Source organism: Agelaius tricolor, unplaced genomic scaffold (assembly GCF_023055355.1).
Source record: "Agelaius tricolor isolate 1412-34295 unplaced genomic scaffold, bAgeTri1.0.p SCAF_3, whole genome shotgun sequence".
In the NCBI taxonomy this organism is placed as follows: domain Eukaryota; kingdom Metazoa; phylum Chordata; class Aves; order Passeriformes; family Icteridae; genus Agelaius; species Agelaius tricolor.
Window position 1 is genome coordinate 62,502,864 of NW_027269263.1, and position 24,489 is coordinate 62,527,352.

General features: G+C 44.2%; 1 protein-coding gene across 1 annotated transcript in view; it reads right to left on the minus strand.

The window, feature by feature from the left end:
• ELAPOR2 (endosome-lysosome associated apoptosis and autophagy regulator family member 2) overlaps window positions 1-10,265 on the minus strand; it is a 100,994-nt gene extending 90,729 nt beyond the window's left edge. The window contains exon 1 of the mRNA XM_071424047.1: window positions 9,903-10,265. Coding sequence (XP_071280148.1) covers window positions 9,903-10,034 — 132 coding nt within the window. The 5' untranslated portion in view covers window positions 10,035-10,265. The remainder of the gene's footprint in view (window positions 1-9,902) is intronic.
• Window positions 10,266-24,489: the final 14,224 nt, after the last annotated feature.

Here is a 24,489-nt window from a genome sequence, read left to right on the forward strand (position 1 = left end):
GTCCCATGCTGTGCCAGCTGCCATGGGCAAATCCATGCCAGGGGGGGCACATTGACACCTCAGGGACCAGGGCTCTTTGGGTCTGTGAAAAACGCCAATCACTTGCTTTTAAAATTTTAGAAGTTTAATAATAATAAAATGGTTATAAAAATAGCAATATAATTAGAATAATAAAAATTTGGGCAATTAGGATTAGGACAATATGAGACAATAGAGACAAAGAGTTATGGACGTCCAGGTACCTTTTCTGGGCAACATAAGCCTGAAAAAGGACTCAACAGAGGATTAACACTTAAAAACAGTAGCCTGTTGCATATTCATGCACTTCATACATGATGCATAAATTCCATTCAAACACAGGATTCTGTCTGGTCAGTGTCAACTTCTTCCTCTGAATCCTAACGGTGTTTTCATGGCTGAGTGAGGCAGGAAGAAGTTCATTTCTTCTGATAAGAGGGCAATAAATTCACTTTCTCTGAAGATTTAGGTGTCCTGTGGCTGCTATCTCACTGCAAGTCCTTTTTTTAAAGTATCTTACATAGCATAGTTTCTATTTTAACATTATGTTATAACCTAAAACTATATTTAACACACTACTTAAGAGAATTAATACAGCATAACTTTCTAACATGACACATATAATATTCATTTTAATATTTGTGAAAAGCCAATCATAAAATACACATTTTTCACAGGTCTGTCCTGTTCAGCAGGCTAGAGACTGCCTATGAGAGCAGATCATTGCCCCAATAATTTATTCCTGTTTCTAGCATGTGTGGTGCCCAATGGGGCACTACTGTGTCTTCCCATCAGACAATCTACAGTGTAAATTCTAAATTTAAATCGTGTCAAAGTTTGTTAATCAAATTGTACTTTCGGTAACAGTCACATAAAGCCTCCCAAAACCTTGAGTCAGGCATCATTGCTTCCACCCCATCAAATTCATATAACCTATTTAAGTGCCACAGGATCTTAAAACACTATGCAACTTAGCTCCACCTCATTTAACTTTACAGACTTTCAAAGTTCACATTTTCAACTCCTCAATACTGAGAAGCCAACTTAACTTTTCTTTTCTCCCACCTTTTTCAATGAAAGCTGTGATTCCTGCATGAGCACATGACGAGGCTTTAAGGAAATCTTTTTCCCTTGTTTAGCAAAGCAGTTCAAGAGATTTGCAGGTCAGTATCACAATGGGCAATGCAGCAAACCAGCTGGTTTGTTTGGATTTTTTTAATTTAAATGCTGGAACTGCAAAGCAATGACTTTTCAGAGGAGCCAGCAAACATTTAAGTAGAGTTGGCTTTAAGTGCCATTAAAAATACTGCAAAACAAAAAGATACAGGAATTGATTGGTTTTGGCATTTTGCCTCCTCTTAGCTGGGGTGAATGGGAGTGTGATCATTGATCACAGCTATTTCAGCAGCAGTTCAGGGCTCAGTGTTGAACTATTTGTGATACCTGGTCAGTGCCTCCCTGAAAGGATGGTTTAACTCTAACAGGATGTGTTCCTTTGGTGCAGGATAGAGCAATGCCTCTGGATCTACTGCCTCACTGTGCAGAGGCTAACACAGAGAACAGTGGGCTTCTAGCTAAAAAAGGGGAATTCAGAGCACATGTGTATCCTATATTCAGCATCAAAACCAGGCATTAATTGACAGTCATCCTGTCAGATCTTCTGGAAAAGCAAAGAGTTGGCCTGGGTTCAGCTGTTACTTGAGCAGCTCTAGGAGAGAGCCACTCTCCTGCTAATCAGGACACTTGACATTCATCACAAGGAAGACAAGCTGCTCATCAGCAGGTCTGCAGGGCAGGTGCTTGTGAGGAAGGTGCAGCATCATAAGCTGACTCATTTCCCACTCCAATTCCATCATGCAGCCTGGCCCCAGCATCCCTGATGAACATCAGCTCGTAGTCCCTCCATGCAAGCATGAATCCTGCCATAAAGAAAGCCTGGTTACAGCCCCTCATGCTTGCCTTTCAAGAGAAGTCTGAATTTTTTAAAAATTGGATTAAATAAGAACAAACAGAATAGAGAAGAAAAGAACTGTCTTGGGAAATCTTTCTTTTCTTCATTTGCTTCAGGGAGCCACAGAGCTGGAGATAAAAAGCAGCTTAACCAGAAACAAGCAGCATTTGATCAGCACCGTTGACCTGCCAGCAGGAGGGAGCCATGGATATAAAAGCCTGGGGAAAACCAGCCATCATCCATTTCTGCTGTACATCTCTCCAAAGACACAGCACCACCCCTTGTGTGTATGAAACACCACCAGCCTGTGTGAAGGCTTTCCTTTAAGAAACTTCAGAGAGCAAGTACAAAACCAGGAGGATTTCATACACCACAGGAAACACCGTGGGAAATTAACACTTGAAGAGTCAACAGCCCAGGTCTAAATCACCTTTACCCTTCAGTTTGCTGCTAGAGTCACCACCTGGTACACTTCAGTTTTCTGTGACAGTACAATCAATTTAGACACTGATTTCTCCACCATTAAATGTGTCCTGTATTTTATCAAGCCAGCAGCAATTATGTTAATGGCATCTCCAGGTTTTGCACTCCCCATCTCTCCTCCCTCTGGCTTGGCTATCTAATGAATTTCAATTTTCTGACCATATTCATTACATCAAAAACACCTCTAAGCATGTTCAGGTCAGTTCCACCCTCAGAGGGAAAGCTCACCCTCTCCCTAAAGCAGGGGTTTTTTCAACAAATTGGATTATAAGATTAGCACTAGTAACCCACATTGGTAATTATCATATAGAAAATAGCTCTTTTGACTGGGTCAGCCCTGCTAACTAGAAGAGGGCCAGGGATCTGCCCACACTGATGGACTTGCTCATCTTGTTTACAGGAATATCTTCTCCTGATGCTCCTGTTCTTGGCAGGGTGGGCACAGCCTTTTAACCAATCCCAAACACCCTGAGCCACTTTCCTGCGGATTATCCCTGGAAAATATTTGTACCTCTAAGGTGGAACAAAATCTAACCAAATGAAACTTGAGCTACCCATCATTTTCACCACCAGATAACAGTTCCTATCACTTTTTGTAGGTACTTTCCAACAAATACCATAAATCACCTCTGTTGTGTGTTGTATTTCTTGACCACAAAACACTAACAGGTAAGAGAGGTTAATTCCATATCAATGGGATGAGCAATTTGTCTTCTCTTTGTAGCAGTAAAAACTCAATGCCAAAGAAATTTTCCAGCTGGGAATACACCATCATCTGGAATTATTATTTTTTTATTGAAAACATGTCTTGCAGCCAGCAAATACCTTTCCTTGCAGGGACAGCACTTGTGTCTCTTAAGTCAAAGCACAAAAGAGAGCAACAATCCAGTTCTTTCACACCTTTAACACACAGCTCTCATTTTCTTCTTCCTACATGACAAAATACAATCCCCTTGCCATTATCTCAGTGTAAATCCAGGCTAGCTCTATTCCACCAAAACTTTCTGTTCTAGAAATAAAAGAAGACCAAACTTGTGCCCTGGAGTAGGTCCCAAAGCCACCTGTATCCCTTCTATCACCCCAGAACCTAAACCCTGATGAGTCATCTCTGACACTCTCCCAGCTAAACTCTCACCCTTTTTTTTTTTTTTTTTTTTTGTCTTCTTTTAGGTTTTTTTCCCTTGTGGCAGGTGAGTTTGCAGCCAAATCAGCATTAGTTCTGACTCAGCACAGTGACAGGATCATCAGCACCAACACAGCAGAGCCAGCAGCTCAGCGGCACACGTCGTCCTAGATCACCTTAAATCAGCTCTGAGCCCATGTCCCAAGTGCACAGTGATTACTGTCTGGCACTATTTATCACAGAGAGTATCACAATGCTGGTGAAACAAGGTCATGATGAGATTTAGACAATGTTTTGTACTTGAAAGGGTCTTGTTTGTTTGCTTTAAAAGATGGTTGTTAAAAAACAAAAACAGGGGGTTGTCCATTTCTCTCCTTCAAAACCAGAGGTTTTTGTGTTCAAAAGACAAAACCAAAATGTTCCCAGTACCAGCAACCAAAATCTAAACACACTTTCAGGTCCAGGGCAAGACCCAAAGTATTAACCCAAAGTACCAGCAATCAAAATCTAAACACACTTTCAGGTCCAGGGCAAGACCCAAAGTATTAACAAGGGCTAGTGAGCAGGACACTCTTTTCCAAGTAGGTGTAAGAGTTAGGGAAGATGTGGCCATGCTGGATAATAACATTGGACCTTCACAGCAGCAGCCCCTAGAAAAACCTTGGCACCATCTGGGAGACATGTGGGACCTGTTCCCAAACACTCTTTCTTTCCTATCTCAAGCATGAGGCACTCAAGGCTGCTTTTCCTTTTACCAACCATTATCTGTTCTTCTCTAATCTTTTTATTTCTACTCAGTTGATGCTCACTACTTCCTTCAGCAGGCATTGACAGCAGCCTACCATGTGACACAGGGAAGCCTGCAGTGATGGCATCTCCCTGCTGCCCCCAGCCTGAGCCCTGCAGCTCTGAGAGCCCCTGGCTCTGCCCCAGGGTGGCTGCACTCAGTGGGAGCCCTGCCAACACCTTCATTGACACATGGTCAGGCTCATGGAAAAGGTTCCCTTCAAGTGATTCCAGCATTTCTGACCTGGCATAAAGCAACACACAGTACTGCCAAAGCCTTCCCAACCAACACCTGGTGGAAAACATGGCCTGGAAAAGGCAGCTGAGAGCCCAAATCCCTGCAAAAACCCATCCTGGCCCCTGGCTGGCTGCTAGTCCTGATGCATGGATGTGTCAGGTGTCCCAGCACAGCTCCCATTCTTACTCAGCCTCAACCTATGAGGAAAAAGAGAAAATAAAATCATGGCCTTCTTTATAAATGATAAACCTCACCCTGAATGATCCAGTGATATTTGATGGTGGAAGAAATGCAATCTTGTGTTGGTTTAATGGCTAGTACTCTTTTGAGTTTATGGTCTGTTACAGCAGTTTCCACTATGACTAATTCTCTTACCCTTGAATCATTACAGCCATGGCTCACTATCCAGTTTTTATGCCAGCATCTGTCTTCCTTGCCAGGTTTTCATTTCTGACACCTCACCTATCTCCCTGTGCTTCCCCCACCTTGATCTGCTCCTGTGCTTTCTGCTGTGGTACCTGTGTTTTAGCATCTCTCTCCTCACCTTTTGTGCACGTGTTTCCACTCCATCAGCTTCACTGTCAGCAGTTTTGTAGCCTGTTTTTTGCTCCTCTTTCCTCATCTTTATGACCCTTCATCACCATGGAAAATGGAAGCTGTACATTTCTCTCTCCCCCCCAAAGGCAAAATCTGTGTAGCAAGACGTGAAAGAAATAAAATGGTCTGTGTAGAAATCTTTCCCCAGCCTCTTCTGCTGGCTATGAATCAATCACAGGTTAAGTGTCTAATATAATATCTCTCAAGGTGGTTAGAAATTAGGGAATACAACATTGGATCATCCCAGAAGCTGGTATAGGTAGCACCTGCTCTGTTGCCAAAATGGCAAATGCAGATGCTTCAGAGAAATGGATGAGGGTACCAATAAGAGGCAGCAAGGAAACCAACTTAGAAGGAGAATTCCTTCCTAAATAAGCTAATCCCTTCAAAGATTTTCAAGCCAACAGAGACTAAATGAATCTCAGAAATCAAATAGTTGCATTTGATCAACCCAAAGGTTGTCTATGGTCACATAAAAATAAAAAAAATATTACCTTTTAATAATAAAAGCATGTAGCCTCTCAAGTGCACAAAAATCATTTTTATTTCTACCTTATCCCATAGATTTGCATCTCATTAATTTTCTCTATCCCATGCATTAATGCATGGAATAATTCTTTTTCTTGCTCTGTTAAGTTGCTCCCTCCTCACCAAGACAGCCCCACCCTCTGCTGTGATCACTGTGTGCTCATTAACCAGCTGCAGAACAAACACAGCATTCACGGTTCCTGACTACTAATGACAGGGCACACAACCCCTCTGACAGGTTTTATTCTTTTCTTTTCCTTTTACTCACCCACCCAAATTGTTCCACCACCAGCACATGCACTGCCTCCACAGAGCCTTCTGCAATGACTCCAGACCTCTTCCCGAGCAGGTCCAGCTCACTCACAGCACAGGAGTGTTTCAGATACCAAGGTTCCTGCCAGCACACATCCCTGCCACTCCTGCCATGTGCACTTGGTGACAGGCATGCTGGCTTATGTGACACCTTTCCAGGACTGACACATCTCCTCTCCATCCTTTACATGCAAAGACAGAATTTCACCTTGCTTCCCACACTGCTTAGCTCAGTACCTAATATCCTGATTTAACGTACTGATATACTTAAAATACTTCACACTTAGCTTAGGCATACTCAATTTTTTTAACCTTTTCTCCTCGTGAGAATTGGCACTATTTCAGCACACCAAATCCCCCTTACTTGCCCTAAGTTCAATTTCCCTTTATTCTTAAGATGCCTTTGCCTTCAAGTGATTTTATAAGACTCATTTTCCAGGAAAATTTCTTATATTGTTTTTGTCTTTTCCATAAGGATTCTAGCAGACTAGTGCAAAAATACATTCCCTTAAAGAGAGCATTTAGCATTACCCTTTAATTTACCTGTCTACTAAAACAGCAGGTAAACTATGCAATGTATCAGAATCACATTTATTATCAATGTCAAAGGCACTTCTCAATCTGCATAATAACTGAGAGTTGCACAGGAGTATGAAAGAAAACATCTTTGCCAGCAGGATACTCTGTATCTCTCTTTGAAAGCAATTTGGCTGAATGGGAATCAACAGAAGAGTCACTCGGGGAGTTCAATTTTTTTATTATTATTGCAAAAATCAGCACAGGGAAAGATGAAATGAAGAAAAGACTCATTTAGGCTGAGTATCAAATGTCCTAAAAGCAAAATCTGCTCACATTTGGGTGAATGTCTAAGGGGAAGCTGAAGAAGACCCATTCATTTGAAAAGTTCAGAAAAGAAAAAGCACAAAACACTGGAATATAAGATGTAACAACCATTGTCCCTGCAGCAGCATGGGGACTGGCATGAATACCTCATCATTTCCAACATAACAGCTTAATGTGTATTTAATGGCAGTGAAAAGCATGGGTGTCATCAATTCCACTCAAAGTCATAATTTATGCAACACATGAAATATTTGCATGAGTACCCTGATCATCACTGGCACAGCAGAAAGAATTCACCAATGCAAAGACAGAATCTGCATTTGTTCTTCTACCACGGTCCTAATTTGAGCTGCCAGGTCACCAGAGGCACAGGGCACAGAAATGGGTCTCCCCAGGTTCTGTACCCCAGAGGTACCCCAGCCATCCAAGCTGAGCCTGACTCCATTTCTTGGAGATGCACAAATCACCTTGAAATTTGCTGCTGGCACTGGTGAGCTCAGGGAGGGCTCTCGATGTGAATGACCATCACAGCCTGGACTGAGCACTGCTGTGAACAGAAGCTCATGGCTGTATCAATTTACTCCAAAAACTCCCAGGAGCATTCACTGAAGCTGCTTGTACCTTTGGTTTGCAGCACAAACACACCTCTCCTAAATCCAGTGTGCTCTGTGAACTACTACAGTCCCTGGCCAATGGAGTCAATGACAAAAAGGTTTCTGGAAAGTGACATTGCTAGACATTATTATTTTACTATCTGTGTAATGAGAGCACCACAGAGCTTCAGGCACAGCCAGAGATCCCACTGCTCCAAATGTTGTGCCAGCACAGAAATCTCACAAACCAGCAGATATCTGTGTTTGTCATAAGTGAGGGAACCAAAAACAAGTAGCCAAGGAAGGAGTGGGGAAAGTGCTGCTAAAGAAGGGTCCCCTATAGACTGAAAATGAACTACCTGTCAGTACATTAAGCCTTGTGCTTCTCAGACTTTTTGGGTATAAAACAAAAGACATTTACCAAGTCTTTAAAGGACTGCAATACCCTCTGACAGGCTGTGCTTTCTTATGGCATAACTTCATCCCTGTCTGAGTCTGCCCAAATCAGAGTCAATCTCATCAGGTTGTTAATGGCAATACACCCAGGTCACTCAAATTGGACTGAATTAGGGCAAATGGCAATCTTTTGAGACAAAAAGTATTAACTTCTGTTCTTTCCTTTTGTAAAGTAGTTCATCTGCTATCCTGGTTCTTCATAAGTTCCCTTTTTTTTCTCCCCTCTCTCTCCCTCCAGACATGTTTGTAATTACATTTCCTGGGACACACACTTTCATGGCTGCACACACCCCAGCACAAGCAACACACAGCTTTTTAACCATGTGAGTGAGGGCTGTCTCTGTTTCAAAGAGCACTCAACTCAAGTAAAACAACATTTCCAGCCTCTCTGAAAAGAAAGCAAAAGCACACAGGTCCAGATCCACAGGTGTACAGGAGTAGGGCTCTGGAGAGAATTTGCACACCTAAAGCCCAATGCAAGATGCTTAAAATACCATCTCTACACTTCTGGTACCACTGCACAGGTTCAGCTCTCACCTTTAACCGTCTGCAGAGGTTTTCATTTTTTTGATGCAAAGACTTTAGGATGAAAACAGCTCTAAAAGTACCTGTTTCCCTTCACTAGCTGAAAAGGCAGATAGGTAATTTAAAGCAGGTGGCTGCATAAATTCCTCTCTCTGAGAATGACTAACATTTAGGAAAAACATGCCCTAAGAATGATCAACATTTAGGAGAAACAAGCCCAAAACAGACACTGATTTGCCAGACATCACCTCTCCCTACTGCAAGATTTCCCACGCTAGGCTAGCGCTGAGCTCTGCCACTTGGAAGGCAACAAGGAAATTTCATAGGCAAAGAGAGAATATTCCCCAGGTCAGAAATGCTCTCCTTCACCACAGGAAGGTCTTCTGCACCTCCAGCCAAGGAGGTCCCATGCTGCAGTAGCCTCCAAGCATGGATCAGGACCCTTCACCAGCCGAGTGCTCCCCTCTGGCTGCAGTCACCCACCCCCAGCCCACCCTGGGAATGGACAAATTCCCTCTTGCTAAACAGCACAACTGCAAGAGGTAACCTGGGGAAGCTCTTGGTCCCAGAGCATCCTCAGATAGGAGGGGGTTAGAAGGAAGGGGACTGACTGTTGTTAATGCATTTACAGGTTTCTGCTTGCCTGAGCAGAGCTCCGGCCACCTAGACCTGTCTGGGATGCTGGTACCCAGCCTCCTCACTCTACTGCTGGCTTAAAACACAGCAAAGACCCACTTGCTGTTTAACAGTAGCAGAGAGGACTTCCCTGCATGTAGAAGTGAGGCTGGAAACCCTGGAAAATAGCTTCATGAAGCCCAGGTTCCTTCCCCGGAAAACCTCAGGGGCCACCGGGGGCAGCGCATCCCTGTCCGGCCGCCTCATCCCCGCATCCCGCAGAGCCGTGCGGAGCGTCCCCGCTCCGAGCACACCGACTCCCTCCAGGTTCGGGTTCCTACAGCAGTAGAGAGCCAGAAAGTTTCCCTCGCCATGGCACACGCACGGCTCAGCCCCGGACACACCGAGCTGGCCCCGGGCGGGCGGGACAGCTTCTCGCACCATCCCTCCCTTACTCTCCACCTTTGCGCTGATCCAACACGGTATTTAGAAAAACAGCGAGGCCGGCCGAGCCCCCTTGGTTTGGAGGGGGGACTCTGCTATTTCCATGTACCGAAGGGAGCAGGGATCACCACGGGCAAGGGGAGTGGGGAGTGCGGATCGCGACCGACGGCCAGGGAGCCGCTCTGCTCGTGATGCGGGGGGGCTCGGCCGCCCCAGAGCCGCGGCTGAGGGTCCTTTCCCGTGGGTCTGAGCCCTCTGCCATCCCCCGAACAGCTCTGGGGAGCCAGCAGCACCCCCTGGCTGGGATACCACCCTCCTCCCCAGCCGGTGCGTACCCCCCAGCCGCCCTTACGGATGGGGAAAAGCCAAAGAGGACTCGGAAAACCTCACCTCTTCGCAGGGCGGCAGCTGCAGGGCGGCCGCCTGCCAGCCCAGCAGCCAGCAGCACAGCCAGGCGCTGCCCGGGTACCCCCGCTCCGCTCCGGCCCGCCGCATCCTCAGCATCCTCAGCAGCAGCATCATCCTCCTCCTCCTCCCCCGCTCACCCCTTCCCGGGGCCGGCGGGTGCTGCTGGGGCTCAGCGCCCCCCGCTCCTGCCGGACACCTGCGAGCCCCGGCCGCGGGCTGCCCCTGGCCCTGCGCCCCGCCCGCAGCCGCGCATAACCCCGGGGCTCCCGGACACCGCGGCCCCGCCGGCCCCGGCAGCCGGCACCGGAGAGCCGGGAGGAGGGGCCGGCAGCGGGGGGAGGAGGAGGAGGAGCAGCAGCGGGAGGGGGAGGAAGGCTGGCAGCGCAGGCGCACGCTGCCGAGGCTGGTCCAGCCCCGGCGTGGCGAAGGGAGCGCGGAGCATCCTCCGGCTGCATCTCGCCAGCCCCAAAACCCCCGCAGGCAGCGCCCGCAGCCCGGATCTTACCGGGGAGCACGGCGGCAGCCCCCGCTGGAACCGCTGCTTTCGATAGGCTCCGGGATGGGAGCGGCGCCGTGGGATGGAATGCCCCCTTCCCCAGCCCTGCCCGGGGATGCTGGCCCGCATCCCCCGCCTGGCTGCTGGCACCCCTGTCCCCGTCCCTGGCAGCTCCAGGCGGCGCGGGGTTTGTAATTGTTGCGCAGTATGCGAGACGAAGGTAAAAGAACAGGCTTAGCAGGGACAGGGGGGAGCTAAGTGTGGCTGCGGGGGCTATGTCTTGCTTAGTCAGTTCTTGAATGGTAAGTCATTTGGGCAGGAATCCTGTCAGGGGAGGGAGTCCTGCGAGAGAGAGTAGGGTTAGGAGTAGTATTGTGTTCAGTGACAGAATTTTGGTCCATGCAGTTATTAGGGTAGATAGCTTTAGGACTTTGATTGTGTTTAGGGTGAGGAAAACGGTCGCAGTTATTATAGCGTGTAGGTAGAAGTTGAGGAGGGTGAGTTTAGGGTTGTAGATGATAACAATTGCTATTCAGCCTAGGTGGGAGATGGAAGAAAAGGCTAGGATTTTTCGGATTTGTGTTTGGTTGAGTCCTATTCATCCTCCCAGGGCTGCTGAGAGGATAGCCAGGATAGTTAGCAGTGTAGGGTGGCCTGCACCCACCTCCCTGCTCCCTGGACTGCTAAGGATGCCCCGTGTCCCCCAGGCCAGGCAGGATCCCCCTGGGCAGGATGTGCTCTGGACCACTCAGCCCATGGCCAGAGCAGGGCAGCGACCTGCTCAGCGAGATGGGAAAGCAGCTTACTTGTGGCCTGACCCAAATTGTTCTTATCCTCCAGAATTATGCACATTTCTCCCTCAGTGGTTGCCTTTCAGTCTGAATTTTGTCTCCTGTTCCCCAGCAATGTCCAACTATTCATTCCTAATGAAGTGTGTGACTGCCTCAGGCACTGATCATCCTCTGCTTCCCTGGCATCTCTGGGGTTGGCCCTGCTCACTTTCCTGCTCCCTCCTGGGTCTTCCTTTCTGCCTCCTCTGATCTAACTAGCAAACCCCAGCACAGAGCTTCCTATGGCTAGCACAAGATGTTCCTGTCCTTATTGATCCACTTTTCAGACTCCAATAGATAGCCCTTTTTTTTTCCTCTTTCTTTCAATTCATGGAGTGACTTTTTTTTCAGTAATTTTACTGCAGTTCCTGCTCACCATGATTCAGGTTTGACTCAGCTTTTATTCACCTCATGAAAAGAGATGCAAGTATAAGGGCAGAGTCAGATCTTTGCATCATGCAAGCTCTCTGTCCACCCGTGGCTGGTGTCATTGCTGTGACTGTATCCTAACACAAAAATGGTTCAATTTGCTCATTTTATGTCACTGGAGACCCTTGCTGGAGCAGTCAGGAAAGGAGCTCTGTGATGCTCTGCTAACCGAGGCAGGTTTGTAATTTCCCTTTGTTCTTGTACAGAGCCTTGCTCTGATTTGAGCTCCAGCTGGAGGAAGGAAAGTGGGTTATGGTGCTTCCATCAAAGGCCCCACTGCTCACCAGGGTGCCAAACAAAGCACCTTGTGTAATCAGTTACATGAAAAAAATAAAATTATCTTTCCAGAAAAAGTAGAAAACAGGATAGAAACCCTGCTGCTGCTTTATGCTTTGTGCTTCTGCACTGGGTAGGTCACAAGATTGGTCCCAAGGATTTGTTGCTCACCTTAACTGCAGGATAAAATCCAGTGTCTGAGGAGCACTGATTTCAGCTGGAGCAGCATTTCTCTTCACCTTTGGTAAAATAAAACACACACAACTGCAGGCACTCCCAGGAATTTCAGCAATGCTGAAAGTATATGGGAAAAAATATATTTGTTGGATACAGCATGGCTTTCACACAAGGAAAATGAGTGTAGGCACACAGTTTGTGGTGATTGGGATGGGGCTGTGGCTGAGCCTCATCCCCAATGGGTACAGCTGTGAAAATGAGGTGAGCAGCATTGAAGGTGATGAGACTGGGAGTGCCCAGGTGAGCTACCAACCACCAAAGGGAGCAGAGGGCACACAGGTGCAATGCATCAACAGGAGGGTTATAAAAGGATGGGCTGAAGAGCAGTAAAGAGCAGGTGTTTGAAGACTTCTGAAATGGTGTTACTCTGTATGGGCTGGTGTTTAAAGCCTTCTGAAATGGTGTTTCTCTGTGTATTGTGGCCATCTCAACTGTGGCACGTGCTCCAGCACAAGGTTACCTTGCAGAAAAGTGAACTTGTTGCTGCAGGGGCTGAGCTGCAGTGAGAATGCAGATCTGGGGGGCTGCTGGCAGAATGGGTCTCTGCAGTGTGGGGTTACTGCTGCTGATGGCCAGGGACCCTCCAGGAGGAATCAGGGCCAGCAGAGTCACTTCAGGTGAGCAGAACTTCCATACAGCACAGGGACAGGTGAGGAAGGGGAGACCAGAGTGTGCTTTGTCAGCTGCTTTGTCACCCTTTTGCATCACTAAATTATTTAACCTTAAAACTCAGAGTAGGGCTACGTCAATTTACAAATAAAGGGCTACATACTCTTCTTCAGGACTTGCTGCATGTTACCAAAGCTTTTCTACTGTCCTCTGTGGGGCTTGCTGTCTTCCTAGCAAGAAAAATCACTAGGATCTGAGATATTTATTTTTCCTACTTTATGTTTCCAAATGACACAAGGTCCAGAAATTACTCAATCTTTAAAAGCAATATAAGCACTATGGTTGCTGTGCTATTTGAACAGGATCTGAAATGCCTCTGATACTAAATCCTGAAGATCTTACCTGAAAGCAGGATGGCAAAAATTTTGCAGAGCATAATAATCATGTGGCCAGTAGAAAATAAAAAGTTTAAAAAATTAATGAGCTTAGATAGACATGAACAAATGAAGTAGAGGAAAGCAGTGTGGGATTTGAGACATATTGTGTAGCTTTCATACAAAAAAGAGTAGTATATATAAGGTAGCAGAGATAAAGGAATTTAAAATCTAGTAAGAACAGAGAGTGAAACAGTTTTGAGATCTGTATCTGAAATCTTGACCTAATATTTTGAGTCAAGTGAAAAGATACAAAAGTAATTCAGAAGATTTATGCAATCTCACTTATAAACAATTGCTCAGCTCAACTACATTAAAGTGAAAAAGAAAGGAAAAAAGCAAAGTAGCAAGTAATAATTTATACTGTAATGTGTTTCAAACTACATCTCCCCTATTACCTGAATTTTATTGTGCATCAGCCTGGTATAAGTTAAAGATCTAAAAGTGTGCCTTTATACTGGTATTCTAAGTTGTGCCCAGGAAATAAAACCCAGCAGCTTGCAGGCATTTAGGACCCAGATCTGTAAACAGTTCTTCCTGACACCACCAAGATGCTGAAAGTTAATCATGCACTTTTATGTTTGCAAAGCTCAAGCCATAGGTTTCCCTGGTAGCCCCTGAGCTGGGGCAGGGAAAGAGCCATATGTCACCAATGTTAATGACACCAAGTGAAAGGGAAAATTAAATGGCTGCCAGCTACTGTTTGGATGACAGCAATTAGTAACCACACTGGGGATTAGTCAGGGCTGTAGGCTGACAGTGCCTTTCGTGAGAATACATCACACAGTAAATGAAGCTGTTAACCCTTTTCTGCTCTGCCTCTTTCTGGTGGAATTGCCTTAAAAACCTTGCCTGCACACACATTTCACTGCAACTTTTGGAAAAGCTAACCAACATAAAGGCATTTCGTGGAGTTTCTTCACTGAAACTCGTTTTCTACCATTGTTGACTATCCATGTGGTTAAATTTTGTGATTGCTCTGCCAGCATAACTGCTTTCCCACAGAAGGTACCATTCTTTTAGCTTGCTAACACATCCATCTGTGAGTTCTACCACAGTATATCCTGCTTTGACTTCTTCTTTTTCTTGTAAACCATATATTTTCCCATATAACCTGGTCATCTGTGTACCTTCCACGAGGGAATACTTTATCTGAGACCAAACTTAACGCTCTTTCAAGACCTCGTGTCATCCTGGTGCTTTACTGAGTGCAGTTCAAGAAAACCTTAAAATATGTGCTTGCTCCTACAAATGTTTTTACTTATGGACTTCCAAGTTTTGGAAATTGAAGATACAAAACAATACTAAAAGAATGGTTATACCCAGGCCTCTGACCCACTTAAACATCACTTATGCTGTCAAATCATTCAAGGATCATTGTGACTCCATGCTGGAATAATCTGGAGAACCCAGCTGAGAAAGCTGATGTGATGGCTAAGCAGTCACTGTAAAAAATGGGGGGCATTTGCAGTGAGATCTCTCTCAGGTTCTCCTGTAGCCCATGGAAGAACCCAATGCTGGGATCCACCTCATTTAATTTTGTCACCCACAGCTTGTGGGGCTCTGGGAGTATTATTCACCTTCCCCTAAAAAATAAGTTATAAACACATCAGAAACCTTTTCCTAAAGGGTACCTGACAGCATCCAGAGCTGAAGGTGAAGGGAGCCTTCACCAGACATTGTTTTAATCATCTATTTGAGGAGGAGTTGAATGTCTTTTCTCTCCATTAACTTCACAGGTAGTTCTGATACAGACACCTATACTTGGTGCAACAAAGCCACCCTCAATAATTTTCTGCTGTCTAGAGAGTGTCTCCTCTTTAAACAAGGTTCACATCCTCCAGCCTTAGGGTGTATTAACTGGTACATGTCTGACTGGTTTATACCCTGCCCTCAGCCCCATCTGCTTCCAAGCCAGAGCCCAGCACAGGGGAATTGATGTTGTACAGGGGCTGCTGGGCTGTGAGATGCAATTGTGAAGCTTCATCACACAGCTATAGCCTCCTGATGTAAACCCACACCTGAAAAACAAGGCTTCCTGCATAGAGGAAAGCCAGGATCAGCTTGTACACCCTTGTCATGATTCCCACTCCTAGATGTAACATTTGGGATTTATCCCTTTCTCTCCTTTGCTCCCCAATGCTGTATTTTTGCCCCTTCTCCCTGGAGATGTTTAGAGTGCCTGTATTTTGCTTTTCTAGCAAACTTCATCCTTTGGATCCACTTTAAACTCACAAAGCCTTCTATTTGTGATTTCTTTGTTCATCCTTTCTCTTATTGTGACTTTAGTTGAATTTTCCTGTAAATCTTGGTCTTGGCTTGGCACCAGAACAGCTCCTTGAATACATACAATTTAATATGAGCTGTGCAAAGGTTAGACATAAAGGACCCAAAGCACTTCTGTACCACTTCTATCCACAGGCCTGGAGAAGGGAGGTTAAGAGACATAATGTACCTTGCTTGAATCTGAATCAAAAGAAATTCAGCTCTAAGAGAGGAAGTTGTCTGCTTTTGAGATTGCCAATATGATTTGACAGCTCTTTCTTTGCTTTCTAAACTAAGGGAAAAATACTAATTCTCAGTTTTATATAGTGTGTATATATATATATAGTGTATATACCATCTCATTCTCCTCCCTATCATATATAGGATAAAAAGAGATGATCACTGCATTAAAATCAGTTAGCATGTTTGTTTTGATTAAGAAGGAATAGCAAGGGTAAATATTTCCAAGAGAAGTGGGGACACTCATCAGGCTCAGCATCCAAACCCTTTTACTGCTGCTTTTGGGGCTTCTCAGCCATTCATCCACAGGCATCTCTTCCCAGCAAACCTATTTGTCTGCTACTGGGTAGCAAGAGGGTTTTGAGTAATAATGATTCTTTTGACTTTGTGTGCAAAATCCAGCCTTGTTAGAGGACTCTCAGGGACCCCTGGTGACATGGTTATGTCCAAAGAGGGCATGCCATTTGAGGGTGGGGGGTAGGGTTAGCAATCTGAAAGGTAATGCAGTGTAAACTATAAGAAAGTTCAAATCTTTGTGTTCTGCCTGTGTTGATTTGGTGTGTGAACTAAGGAGGAGTGACACGGACTAAATTTCTTTCTGCAGAGGAGAGCAGTTATTTTGTGTACCTTTGTACTCATCTCAGTAGTGATGCCAGGTGTGTTGAGGCTGATCACACCCACCCTAGGCTGGCAAGGGCTCTGCAGATGCACTCTTGGCTCTAGGGAGGAGCAGAAGGCAGAGCAGCCTCCCTGCAGTGCTGTATTTCTGACCAAGGGGTCCCCATGCTGCCCAACTTTTGTCCCTTGTTCCATCACCAAAGTGCCAGAAGCCACTATCCCACAGTGTAGTGAGGATAACTCCCTCTCCTACCTACCCTATCAGAAACATTTTACTTTTCAAGGAAAAGAAAAATCAAAACATCACAAGACTTTCACACAGTTTGACCAGAGGACCTTTAAAGGTCCCTTCCAACCCAAACATTTTATAATTTTATGATACTGTTCTCTGGAAGGAACCAGGGCTCATATTTTCTATTGACCTGCCTGATCTTGATGGAAGTTTTGTGATTAAAACACTGCATTTTCAATGGTCTCTCAAAGGTCTTTCTGCATCCCCTGAATCAATGACAATATCTCCTCACTCTTCAAAAGCTTCAAACAAAACAATACCAGGCACTCCCAGGGATACCAATGGGAGCCATCCTGAGCCAACATTAAAATGCTCTGAAAGTCCCACCTGTTTGATAAACAGGAATTTTTGTAGATAGGACATATTTTATCACCTTATTATTGCTGTGGTTGGTAGCAAAAATGAATTGAGCTGACACTGCTGATAGCACTGACACATGCAATGGCAGCAAATGACTGCAGCTCAGTACTAACAACAGTATTGATTTTCTGCTCCCAAGCAAGCATTTGTAAACTTTCAAAACCCAGTTTTTCCAAATAAAAAGCACACAACTAAATGTCAGAGATTGTAATAAAGTCATTTTAGTGGAAGCCAGAGGTGTAATTCATCCTGTGAGAAGACTGACTCTGATCTCACATATCTGGGTGTGAAATTGTGCTGGCCCTACACAAGCACGTGACAGAAATACAAATTTTCAAGGTGATTTCAAGGTGATGCTGTGACCAAGCAGCCTGATCTACCTCAAAAGGCTGATCTACATGTCAGTTCAGAGTCTCATCTCCATTTCTGGGGCTTCAGCTGTAAGAAGGCTGAAGGAGCAACACAAAACATTCACTTGACTCCTAATCATAGAATGGTTTGGGTTGGAAAGATCACCCAGTTCCAGCCCCCTGCCATGGGCAGGGATGTCACCCATTAGATCAAGCTGCTCCTGTGGGTAAGGATGTAAGGCAAAGCAGGGCATGTGCTCTTAGATGATTTTGCAGCTATGACAGGGAAAGCTAAAATGCTGAGTGCTCTTAGCAGCTTTCTTGGCACCTGGGAGCCTTTTGTCCATCCTCAGCAGTCCTGGAAGCAATAAATACCCTGAAACGTGTGTGCTAATGCAAAAACCTTCATAACAAGCTCCTCTTCTCTGTGCCAGTTACTGCAATTAGATGAGCACATCCAAGTGTCACATGCATCATCTGTTTGAGAAGTTATTTTATCCCAGCACAGTGACAGTCACCGTGCAGGCTCTCTGTGGTTCAGCTCTGGATGAGTCATGGTGCATTTACCCAGAGAATCAGGCTCAATTATGATTAATTTCTGAAAACAATTTCTGCAGCCATTCAGGTGCCACAGGCAGATGCCTGCGTGCTCAAAAATAAACATTGTGTAAACTCTTTGCCTGTCTTGCTGAGTTTACAGCCTCCCTCTCCTAAAACCCCCACATGTTTTCATTCATTAGACCCTGCTCACTCTATGGATCTTCATGGAAAAAGAGCAAGGTTTGGGGCCAAACCCATCAGAGGAGCAGTACTGTAAATGCATGGTGGGCCCCGTGGAAGGGAAGAAATGGTGCATCTGATTCCATGTTGTCAGAAGGCTAATTTATTACTTTGTTATACTATATTATATTAAAGAATACTATACTATACTAAAGAATACAGAAAAGATACTTACTCAATGCTAAAAAGATAATAATGAAAACTCCTGACTGTCTCCAGAGTCCTGACATAACCTGGCCCTGATTGGCCAATGAGTGAAAACAGCTCACAGCAGAATCCAATGAAACAATCACTGTGGGTAAACAATCTCCAAACACATTCCACATGAGCAAAACAGAGGAGAAGCAAATGAGATAAGAACTGTTTTCCTTTTCTCTGAGGCTTCTCTCGCTGCCTTTCAGCTTCCCAGGAGAAAACCCTGGGTGAAGGGATCGTGTTCAGGGAATGTGAATGATGCCACAGAGCAGCACCCCCCATCCTGGGGGCTTTTACCCCTTGCCCAGAGGGAGGACCACTTGTCTGTGGAAAAGGATGCACGGATCTGGGGGACAGCTGGGCTTTGCATGGTTTTCTGCAGGAGGAGGGAGCTGACCTGTACATTTCACATCATCCTGTCCCCACCTCCAGGAGATGCTTCAGAGCCAGCCTTGGTTGCTCCCCATGTCATTTCAGAGTAAATTGTCTCTTAAAGCAGGTGCTCTGAGTCCTATAAAGAGTATTATAGGATCTTCAGGAGTATAACCTGTTTCCCTTACAAGGAATATTCACAAGGAATAATGCAGTATTTATAAAGGAATGTACCTTTCTCTGCACGTTTGTTTCTCCAGCTCCCTCAGGATGATGTTGTTTTGACACAAAGTCTCAGTTTGATTTGCTCCACAAAAATACTGATTGCTCTGTCAGCACTTTTAAATTTGGTAACATACCTCAGCCTTCAAAATCCACAAAGGTAAATGTGCAATTTAAGGGATGAGGTGATTTATTACACTGAAAATAGCTCACTGCATTAACATGCTAGTGTTCAAGTGGCACTAAGCTAAGTAGAATTCTTGTAAATGTAGTTTTTATGCTTTATTAATTGCTCCCTCATGAGTTTGCTTTCCTTGCTGGGATTATGCTGGTGTCTGAATTTCCCCCCTCTTTGAAACCACTGCTTACCTACTACCTTACCCAAAGGTAGTAATTCCATTTTGCCCAACATCTTTCCCAATGCCCCCTTTCCCTACAACTTCAGCTGAAATAAAATGTTTTGAATTAAAAGTCTGTGAGGCACTCTGGTTTATCTTAAACCCAGCTTTCTGAACAGAGATTCCACACATCTGCCAGCCCACTGCTTATGAAGATGCAGAGCAGCACAGCAAGGGTGAGTCCCTGAGAGACAGCTGAGTGTGGTGGTAAAACAAGAGCTCCAGGGAGGTCTTTCCACCCACATCAGCGCCACTGATTCATCCCAGATAAAATTATAAAATTTATTCTTTTGCAGAACATCACCTCAAAACTTACACCTTTGTCAAAGGCTTACTGTGGCTTCTGTTGTCTCAAGAAAGCCACTTTTTATTTCTTTAATTCAGTGTCTTTCTCTGTAAATTAGTATTTAATCAGCCTTTGAGATGTTTGGATGAAAAGGACTTACAGCAGGACAGGAGGAGTTTGTCTGCCAGCTGATTATATCCAAAAAAGTGCAGTGTCTGGCAAGTAGAATGCAAATCTCCTTGATCCAAGCTTCTATAGAGCCATGGATGCTCATGCTGGAGCATTTGTGTTTGTCCTTGGCACATGGATGCTCATTGCAGCCTAGACCTGCCCAAGATGAGGTAGAGGATGATCCATGAGGAGCCTGATCCTGGCACAATTAATTACAGGTGGGTTTTAGCCAGGCCTCCCAGGCCATGAGGAGGATCAGACATCTCAGGATGGGACCAAAACAGCCCATCCCAGACCAAAAAGATGACAGATCTCTTCCCCTGCTGAGGGATGGAAAGATTGTTTCAACACCTCATGAAACTATGCATTAACTCATCCCTAGATATTACTGAGATACAGTGAAGGTGAGGGCAAGGTGAATCTTTAGTACCTCTGGCTGTAAAAAATACAAACACTGGCGTCATTAGAAAGCCACAGACCTGCAAGAGATCAGAGGGAGTGAATTTGAAAATAACTTTGCAAAGTGAATAGTGTGTTTGAATTAATCTCTAAAAAATGGGCTTTGCCATGGAGGTAAGGTAGAATGTCAGCCTGAGGTTAAAAGCTTTGTGAAAGCAATCTCTGTTTTAAGACTTAAAGTGACCCTTGATATTTATCAGAGTAATGAAATTACAGGCCTTTCCAAAAGGGTGATGAGAGGTTGTGCTCAGCCCACCCATCATAACAACTGGGTGGTTTTGCTGCAGCTGAACAACTTGCTTCTCTATCACTTTCCCACATGCAGAGACAAGTCCTGCAGACTGAATTTTGGTATTTCCAGACATATTTCTGCCAAACTTCAGTGTTAATTAAATGTAGACATATATTGTATTTGTGGGGTTCCCAGACGAAGGAAGGAGTGATGAATCTGACTCCATGTTCTTAGAAGGCTAATTTATTATTTTATGATACTATATTTTATTAAAGAATACTATACTAAAGAATGCAGAAAGGATACTTACAGAAGGCTAGAAAGATAATAATGAAACTCATTACTCTTTCCAGCTCTTTCCAGAGTCCTGACACAGCTTGGCCCCAATTGGCCAATGAGTGAAAACAACTGACATGAAACCAATGAAACAATCACCTGTTGGTAAACAATCTCCAAACACATCCCACATGTGAGCAAAACACAGGAGAAGCAAATGAGATAAGAATTGTTTTCCTTTTTCTCTGAGGCTTCTCAGCTTCCCAGGAGAAGACTCCTAGGCAAAGGGATTTTTCCAGAAAACATGACAGTGACAGAACATATATGTAGATAGATATAGATGTTTATTTTATATTCTTATTTAATTAACATATTTATATCTAGTATCTAATATAATACAAACATACATATAGATAGATAGATAGATAGATAGATAGATAGATATAGATAGATATAGATATATTTTCTTTTTTCTGCTGACTGAAGTGGCCAATCAGAGGACACCCAGCTGACCCCAGGCAAAGATGCTGCAGGCAGCAGGGATAACAAAGGTGACTCAGCCCCCTCCTTGCTGTGTCACACCCAGCTGGACAGAGGCAGAGCCATTCCACAGGCACAGCCATTCACTGCCCAGCTGGGTGTGCAGGCTGCTGCCCTATTGGTAATCCATGGATGCCTGAGGCTGATGCTAAAACAGGTCTTTAATTTGCTGAACACGAGACAAACATAGAAGAGAAAAACTCGTGAAGCCAAGGCACAAAGAAGTCCTGTGTCAGAAATATCACATGAGTAAACTATAACTTTTTTTCTAAGTACAAACTTCCCTGTCTAGTCAATGCAGGTATCTTATACTGCCACCTTCCCTTTTTTCTTTTCCCAGAAAGTCACTGGAAAACATTCAAACTTTGGAGAGAAATGAGAACCAACAACCTTTGTCCCTGAGGGTGAGGCAAAATTTAGACATTTTGTGAGCATTTGTGTAAGATGAATTGGGTGCTTCATCCTGTTCCAGTTGCAGCTGACCTCTCTCCATGGAGGCCAACATGAGATCCAGCTTCCCAAAAAGCTGCTTTCCATGGGTACCCCTGTGTGTGTCTCCAGCAAACACAGGCAAATGGGATTCCATGAATAAAATATCAACCAAAATCAAGTTTCTGAAGCACTGGAAGCACACAGGGTCAAGAATCCTTCAAATCCTGAAGGTTTAAAAGCAGCACAGCCATTTGTGGTATTTTCTGAGACCCCCGTCAAAGGAAGGAAATGGTGAATCTGACTCCATTTTCTTGGAAGGTTAATTTATTATTGTATGATCTTTATTATATTGAAGAATGCCATACTAAAACTATACTAAACTATACTAAAGAATAGAGAAAGGATACTAACAGAAGGCTAAAAGATACTGAAGAAAAACTCATGACTCCTTCCAGAGTCCCAACACAGCCTGACCGTGATTGGTTATTAAGTCAAAACATTTCACTCACAACTGACTCACTTTAAGTCAAAACAACCCACATGTTGGATAAACAATCTCCAGCCACATTCCAAAGCAGCAAAACACAGGAGAAACAAATGAGACAATATTGTTTTCCTTTTCCTCTGAGGCTTCTCAGCTTCCCAGGAGAAGAATCCTGGGCAAGAGGATTTTTCACAAAATATGATGGTGACAACTGTTGCAGACATCTTTTCATGAAAATCTTTTCCTTAGGATTTTTTTTCTCCTGAGAAGCTGAGAGGCATCAAAACCAAAATGTAAACAATGATTGTCTGCTGCTGTGGAATGCAACAGGTGGATCTGTGATTGGTCTCATGTAGATGTTTAGAATTAATGGCCAATCACAGCCCAGCTGGCTCAGACTCTCTGTCCAAGCCACAAACCTCTGTTATTCATTCTTCTCTATTCTTACCTTAGCTAGTCTTCTGAGATGAAACTTTTTCTTCTATTCTTTTCGTATAGTTTTAATGTAATATATATCATAAAACAATAAATCAAACATTCTAAAATATGGAGTCAGATCCTCCTCTCTTCCTTCAACATAAGATCCCTGTGAAGACTGTCACAGACAACCATTGTCAAGTCTGATTCCACTTTTTATCACCCAACATGCTCAGGGTTTTGTGCTGATGGACTGCAAACCTGGCCAGGACCTTCTCCATCTGTAATACATTCACCCCATCGTTTTTAGACATCCCATTGCCAGCACAGGGGAACTGTAAGGAATATCATCACTTATCTTTCAATATGTCACTTTGAAACTAATAACTGATTTCATATTTTGCTTTTTATTAAGTGATGCTCATTTTACCTTAAAGATTTCTTAGTCATTTCAGAGATTTAAAAAGTTCTTGGCAGAGTGACAGCCAAGGAAGAGCAACATTAAAACAGTCGGCCTGCTGTGCCAAACATCCTGAAGTGGTGTCAGGAATTCCCAAAGCTGACAACTGAGTTTATGGAGAAGGGACTTGCAAACATCAACCAAAGCTGCTGTAATATCCAACAAGACTGTGTGGAGAGAGGTTGTGGGGTCTCCACACAACTGTAGCACTGAGTCTATAATATATATTTAGTAAGTGAGCTAACAATAAGTGTGTTTTGTACCAACTGCAGTTTTGATTGTAAAAGACTGTGGGATGATTGTTATCTATTGAATAATTGAAGGATTTTGTCCTGTTGCACTGATTTGCTAAAAATAGCCTAAAGCTCTCTCTGATTTTTAAGGTGGAGCTGTTGGAGTATCAAACATTTCAGAGCCATCTGCTGTGCATTTGGATTCACATGGCTTATTTCAGACATCTGCACTAGGATAGGATGAATGACATCCAACAGACACCTATTTCTTTCTGGCTAGGATAGTCCTAGGAACCCGTTGAAATGCAGGTATCTGTGCTGTAGACACACCTTTGCTCAGGAGCATCCCAAACTACCTGCCTTCAGAGAATAGTTAAGAGTCACTGCCATTGCTAAGAATATTTCCACTTGTTCCAATGAGGATTAAAAGTGACCCTACAAAGTGACCCTACAAAGCTCCTACAAGGCATTTAAATTACTCAAGCCCATACCAAGTCTGTTGTTTTCACCAAGACTGTATCCAAACATGAAGCTATTTCTCCACACTAGGGTCCACAAGTAACAGCAGGGATTGATTATTCACAGTTGGTAATGCTGAACTGCCCTGTTTGGAATTCCTTATTCTCAAAAACTGTCAAACCCCACAAGGAAACTGAATTTTAAGTGCTTTACAAGTTTCACAGTGCTTTGAATTTTGGACAGGGAAAAGGCTCTGTTTTGTTTTGGTTTGGTTTTTGGGGTTTTTTTGTTTTGTGCAGAAATGCAAAGTTATCATGTGCAATTTATATTAAATTAACATGCCCTCTTTGGTATGATACCACTATGCAGGATAACTGAAAGCAGAGCCCTTCCTAATCTTAGAAACACAGGTCTGGAAGCAATCTCCAGGGCAGGGGATACCTCATCCACATTCCAGGCACTGAAGCTCGTGGCCTCGTGCAGCAATCCTGGGAGCTGCTTTTATAAAGGTCATTATCTTTCTTAACCTCTATGCAAAATTCATGGTGCTGGGAGCCAGGATTCACTTTCTATCAGTCATGGTAATAGTCTGACACTCCTGAAGTCCTTATTATCCCATACAGCAAAGCAATATGTATATATTCAGTTTTCTTTGTGATTTAGACCAGGCAGGACAAATTCCGGCTTATAGAACCAGTTCTGCCTGCTTAATTCATA